At 33.9% G+C, this 6631-nt stretch overlaps 1 protein-coding gene across 2 annotated transcripts; it reads right to left on the bottom strand.

Moving 5' to 3' along the window:
* Nucleotides 1-206: 206 nt before the first annotated feature.
* On the bottom strand, nt 207-5193 carry LOC102579052 (glucose-induced degradation protein 8 homolog). Of its 2 annotated transcripts, none has more exons than XM_006341929.2 (7): nt 4957-5193; nt 2818-2956; nt 1722-1869; nt 1574-1649; nt 1383-1494; nt 1202-1293; nt 207-573 (listed from the first exon to the last, which is right to left on the bottom strand). In XM_006341929.2, the coding sequence occupies exons 1-7, from the start codon at nt 4987-4989 to the stop codon at nt 529-531; spliced, it is 645 nt and encodes a 214-aa protein (XP_006341991.1). In that variant the 5' UTR covers nt 4990-5193; the 3' UTR covers nt 207-528. The 2 variants fall into 2 exon arrangements, with proteins under 2 accessions (XP_006341991.1, XP_006341990.1); XM_006341928.2 differs by having other exon boundaries at nt 1207-1293.
* Nucleotides 5194-6631: the final 1438 nt, after the last annotated feature.

Genomic DNA, 6631 nt, shown 5'->3' with positions numbered 1-6631 from the left:
TATTTTCAAATAGGGATAAAACAACATTTAATTAGGCTAATCTTCTCATACAACAACATACCTAGTAAAATCTGGGGACTAAGAGGGTAAAATATACGTAAACTTTATCACTATTTTATGGAGGTGGAGGTAGAGGTAGAGAGGTTGTTTCCAAAAGACCTTCGGCGCAAGTGCAACAAATTCAATCAAAGTAGAAGACAGAGACAATAGGCCAATCTTCTCATATGGAACGCTTAAGAATTTTCATTTAAACAAAGCATTTGACTAGCATTTTCACTTATGACATTTTAAGTATAAACAAATCGCCACAAGTGCTATTGTGGTATTCAGTAAAACTTAAATACTCCCACAAGTTGCCCTAAAGGCTAATTCGTGAGGTCTTAAAAACGTCATAGAACCATGATCAGCCATGCCATTTTTTTGCTTTCGGAAAGTAGGCAATGCAAATCTAGCTGCCAAACGACTTCAAGGTGCAGAATTGCTACTCCGAGTGCAGGAAACATGTCCCTAAATTGGCTCACCTAGGCTCTAGCTCTTCAAAAAGTCTTTCAAAGCAAATACTGGATACCCTTCCTGCAACATGACAGTCATCAAAAGTTAGTATTTAAGTGGGAATTAAAGGGTAGGGCAGGCCCATATCAACGAGTTTTGAACCATGATGGACCTCGGGATTTCTCGGTAATTAAAAAAGAAGGTTAGTATTGCAACTCTATCCGGTCATCAAGAATCTTGAACTACCAAAGTTTCAAGTGGTCTTGGTCCAACAGCATGTTGGCAAAACCTTGCATGCATGTGGGAGCTAACTATTTGGAAGGGAGTGGAGCCTCTATACAATGCAAATAGGATAAAAACAATTTTGTTTTGGCATATATAAAAATAAAAATGTTGAATCTCCTTAACGGTAGAGCAGCTTCTACTGTAGTTGTAAATGTGGTCAAGAAGATAGTTTAGGTCACAGTTTCCCATGTGTGGCCTTCGTGTATGTTTTTGAATCCCCTTGCCAGAATTCTAACTGCACCACTGTTTGCATGAATGTCTAGGGAAGGGGTTGCTAACAGATGTGCAAAATTGTGTCACTCCTAGGATAAACTACAAGTGGTTCCTATCTCAAGAGTCTCTTTTAACACTTTTTTCACCTCCTATGTTCCCTATCCACAGAATGCTAAGCCACAATTCACTGAAAAAAGTTCTAAGATCAAACCTTACTGGATTCTTGGCTTAAGCATTGCCTTACGACAGTTGTTTGCTGCATCAACCTTTCAACCGCAGAATAGCTGGGGAGGTTTGAATTCGCTGCCAGCAGCATGACATCAAAAATGAGTGAGAGGAGGGAAACTAAAATCATTAGGAATCACGACATCAGAAAGACCGTAAAAACACACCAAGCATTGCTCTATTCAAACTATCGGCAACTTGCTGCCTGTACTCCAAGCTTAATAGATGAAACATGGGTGACTTTTCTGGCTCGTTATAAGCTAATAAAGCCATGAAGTCCTGCCACAAAGGTCCAATTAGACAAGTACAAGGGATTTGAAAGAGAATATCTAAGAGATTCACTAGGGAAGAAATATACCTCAAGTTTTTCAACATATTTCTGCACCTTCCCAAAAGGAGCCAACTTCGCCTGCGCAAATTCCAGAGCTTCTGTGCTGCCACAGGAAGAAATAGTCAGAAAATGTAAGTTGTATTTGACAAATAAGCCATTGGCATACGGTGCTCACCATTTTCTTGAGCAGACAAGTCCAACGAAATGAAGGCTCAACAAATCAAAATGTAGATCCTTATTTTTCTCTAGTAAGTCAGGAGCGAACTGCTCTGTAAGTTCAATGGCCTTCAAAACACTCCCCTCTAATGCCAAATGATAAATCCCTGGATATAACTTTGTCATCAGGACCATCAATCAAACACTTCTAAAAGCCTAAAACTAATAAGTGGAAGACCAGAATCCAAACGACTCCATCTTACATCATGCCAATGCTCAATGTGGAGTGGGTAAACTAAATTATAAAGAGGAAAGGAAAAAAAAGAAACAAAATAGTCTCATGTTAACATTACCAAATTTGTTCCTTCTTTAGTAATAGATAAAACCATCTACTGTTCCTATGCATTGCAGGTGAATAGAACAACACTGTTCCAATCCCAAGCTAATTGGGTTGATTATCTAAATTCTATATATTCATTTTGCTCCATTAGGGTTTGTTTCATTCAAATACTCAATAATTTGTCATTTACTAGAGCTTCTCTAAGAACAAATATCCTCTACATTGCACACTTATCTTAACATTGACACACCATTCTTAAACCATTGTGAAAATATTCTTGGTAAACACTTGATTTTATATACATGTACCAACAATGACCAAACCTTATTATATTTTTCTTATGCTAAGTCAAATGGACTTTAGAGATTATAGACTTCCTTCCATGTTATTTTGGGTCTATCTCGTCTCCTTTTAACACCTTCCTTCAATCATTGTGTTACACAGCTAATCGTCAAGCTTATAGTAGGCTTTTAACATATGATATGCATAGTAGACAGTAGGGATGCAAGATATCTGTGCCAGAAAACCAACAGAAAAATAGCATGATATCAAAAAGAAAAAAATTATTACAAACAAGGCTATTTCTCAAACAAAAGTACTCATTAGGGGGAAAGGGGTATACTTATCATGGAAAACTATTCTTAAAGCTTAGAAGTAAACCACTACCCAAAAAAGTGGATTAAGGAGTGTTAATGTTAGATTGCAACACAATGAAAAGAATGAGAAACAACAAGCTTCCAGAAGCAATCTGCGCCTGAAGAATACAATCACTTACTTTTTCTCTTCTCCATATCCTCCAGATTCGCAGTCTGCTTCACGCCCGTGGAGGTAGTAAATGATTCCAATGTGTCTGTGAAGCAGCTATGCGCGAGATATGACATGACAATGCTGTGAACATCATTGTCATTGACAGCCTATGGAAGAATCCCACAATAAGCAAATCACAAGTTAGACACAGTACAAGATCCATTTAAAGCATAGATCATTTAATTTTTTAAAGTCTTCCAAGACAAAACAATGAAAAAGAGTCCACAAACAAAACAAACTTCTCTGACAATAGGTTATTTTCAGTTTTTCTTATTATCGATCTTACACTCAACTTTTAAACCTATATCAATCAATTAACTACTCCTCAATCCCATATCAGACGGAGTTGGCTATATTTCAAACTAGTCGGGATCGGCTTCTTGAATCCTCCATACTCATACAGATTGAACCCATTTCATCGTAAATACTAAACATTTTTTCTTTAAGGATAAATTAGAGGATCTCTGAAACAAGTTATCTAAATCTCCCTCTTATTCCTACACTAACATACAAACAAGTCTTCTAGCAGACACCAGACCTAATGCATGTATAATAATAACTAGTAAATCTTAATCCTAACTAGTATCGTCTATATATCATTTTCTTGTATTGTATTCTGCCCTTGAACCTACATTGATTACAAGAGACTATAGGTATCCTGAGACAACACCTCATGTTTTAGGTCTATCTTGTCTTTTTTTAGTACCTTCGAGCATCATAATATCCCACCTGTTGCCCGATGCATAATATACTCCCCTTTTCCACTTCTCACTTCAAAGGTTCATATAAAATAATAGTGACACACATTTTTTTAACAGACTGTTATGGCATATGCTTACAGCTATAAGTATAATAGTTGCTCATTATTTTGAAAATGGGAAAAGGTTGCAACTTGTAGTATTCTTTCTACATAATCTCAATCTCAGTCTGATTTTCAACAAACACATTACCCCATGCCTTAGATGGCTACAACAACTGATAAAATTGATCCTCCAAAAGCAAAAATTGGAAGGAGGCAAGCACCTATGGAGTATTGTGTGATAAGAATGTACCACCAAAACTTAAAGTTAAGTGTGTAGAGTGGTGGTTAGGCCGACTATGTTATATGGGGTGGAGTGTTGGCCAATTAAGAACTCTCAAGTTCAAAAGATGAGAGTTGCGTATATGAGGATGTTGAGGTGGATGGTGTGCATACTAGGAGAGATAAGATTAAAAATGAAGATATCTAGGACAAGGTGAGAGTGACCTCTATGGTGGACAAGATGAGGGAAGCGAGATTGAGATGATTCGGGCATGTGAGGAGGAGATGACCGGATGCCCCAATGAGAAGGTGTGAAAGTTGGATGTGGTGGGTTTAAGGAGAGATAAGGATAGGCCGAAGATGTATTAGGAAGAGGTGATTAGACAGGACCTCAAGACTTCAACTTACCAAGGACATGAGAACATGACCTTAGATAGGAGTATATAAAGGTCGTGGATAGGATAGAAGGTTAATAAGTAGTTAAGCATTGTCTCACTTTTCTGCAGGATAGGCTTGGTGGTAGTTTGGTGCACATTACTTGTTTCTCAGATCATACCAGTAGTAGCAGCATTACTCTCGTAGTTTTTTGTCATACGATTGTTGTTATTATATGTTATCTTATGCTTCGGTTATCACATTATTCGGCTATAGTTACTATTGCTTGTCTTCTGAATGTTATGTAATGTTTTCTTGTTGTTATTGAGTAACATAATTAATGTTTTATTGTAGTTATTGAGTAAAAGACAACAAGCTCTCCTCTAACTCTCATCCTACTTAAAATCTCCTTTCCTTCAACCAAAGCAAGAACTATACCAAATTTAACAAGTTTCAAAACCCTTTCCTGTTGTCTATTCATCAAATTCATAACCCATATATAAAAACCAACAATGCCACAGATACAACTAGTCAATTATCAAGAAGAACTCTCAAAGTCAATTATTAGCAATTACAGATTCAAAAGATTTGAACAAAAGAGGCTGCAATAGTATTTAGCCAAAATCAAAAATCAAAAACACTTTCATCAATAGAAGATGAAAAGGAAACAACTTTAATCATAAATTAAAGTAATAATAGAAAAGAACTTACAATATCTTCGTATTGCCGAGGATCAATATCCATCGTCCGCCGACAAAATTGAAAAATATTCCGATTGTTAAGAGTATGCTTTTTTGTTCCAAATTATTGGTGGGTTGGGAGGAAGACGGAACTTTTTATTCACAAATTGCAATTATTCGTTCCGAGTTTGATAAGAAATTGAAGCAGAGAAAAAGACTGCGGAATTTTCCTTTTGGTTTTTTCTTTAGGACACGGCGCAAAGGGCCTATCTAGTAAAGTCTACTAGAGAAACGTGATATGTGAGACTTTGATAATTAAACTCTCGTTTAACCATAAATTTTTAAGCTACGTTTATAATTTGTATATGTATTTTATTTTTTAAAAATAAAATTTTATAAATAGAGTTAAATTTTAAGAATTTGAAAATATTTAATGATGAAATTTTTAAAATCAATAACTAAATGCTAGCTAAATTATTATTTTTGCAAACACAATAGTGATATTTATTTTTTCTTCCATAGGCTCTTTGCAGTTTGCACAAACATAAATCTCAACTCAACACATGTACCATATAATTACATTAGGTATAATATTTTTTCCTTTTTTGGAACAATACTTTTTAGATTTATCAGTTTAAAATCTTAATTACCCAATACCCTATCTATCTCCAGCTCAACTTATATTTTTCGTTTATTATACTATAATATAATTACACAATATCATATTATTTGAGAAAAGGTTAACGTTTTGTTAGCAAAGACTGTTATTTCACTTAAATATATATTAATGGTCAAGCCTTTATTTGTAAAGTCCTAACTTCATCATTTACAAATAATGGAACATTATTTATGGCAAGTATAATTTACTGTCACAAAAGTTAAGATCTGTTGTTTTTTTTACGAACAGCAAATTTTAAGTAAGTGTTTGGATATGATTTTGTTGAAATTCGAAAAAAAATAGAATTGAAGCAGAGAAAAAGACTTCGAAATTTTCCTTTGGTTTAGGAATTATGACACGGTGCAAAAGGGGGCCTTATTATCTAGTCTAGTAGAGAAACGTTATATGTTAAACTTGTAATTAACCTCTCCTTTTGATATAGATTTTGAAGTTGCGTTTGTATGTTATATACATAATTTTCATGAGTGAAAATCTCAAAAATTGATCAGAGCACATTTTTCAGAATTTGAAAATATTTATAATAAATTTTTCCAAAATCTGATTAAATTTCATGACTAAATAAATTTTTAGAAGATATATCATTAAAATTTGACCTAAAATTTATGATCAAACGTTAGCTAAATTACTATTTTTGCAAAAGATAGTGATTCAGGCTCTTTGCAGAAATATAAAGCTCAACATAATATATGCATCAAAGTAATGATATTTTCTAATCTACACCTAGGGTTGCTCATGGTTATGGTTAAAAATCAAATCGAATCGTAATTCGAACCAAATCAATTAAAAAATCGATATGTGATTTGGTTTGGTTAGGTTTGGTTTTAAATTTTGAAAACGGATACTATTTTATTTGGTTTTTGTTTTACTAAAAAACAACTGCAAAAATAACCAAACCGGACCAATAAATTAGATATATAAATTTATAACTATTTATATATTATTCATAAATTAAAAAATATATTTTGTTAAATTTTAATTAGCTTAAATCTTTAACTTTACTATTTTCTCAAGCTCAATACTTAAATTG

This window comes from Solanum tuberosum, unplaced genomic scaffold, assembly GCF_000226075.1.
Source record: "Solanum tuberosum cultivar DM 1-3 516 R44 unplaced genomic scaffold, SolTub_3.0 scf00032, whole genome shotgun sequence".
Lineage (NCBI taxonomy): Eukaryota > Viridiplantae > Streptophyta > Magnoliopsida > Solanales > Solanaceae > Solanum > Solanum tuberosum.
This window is presented reverse-complemented; position numbering and strand designations above follow the sequence as displayed.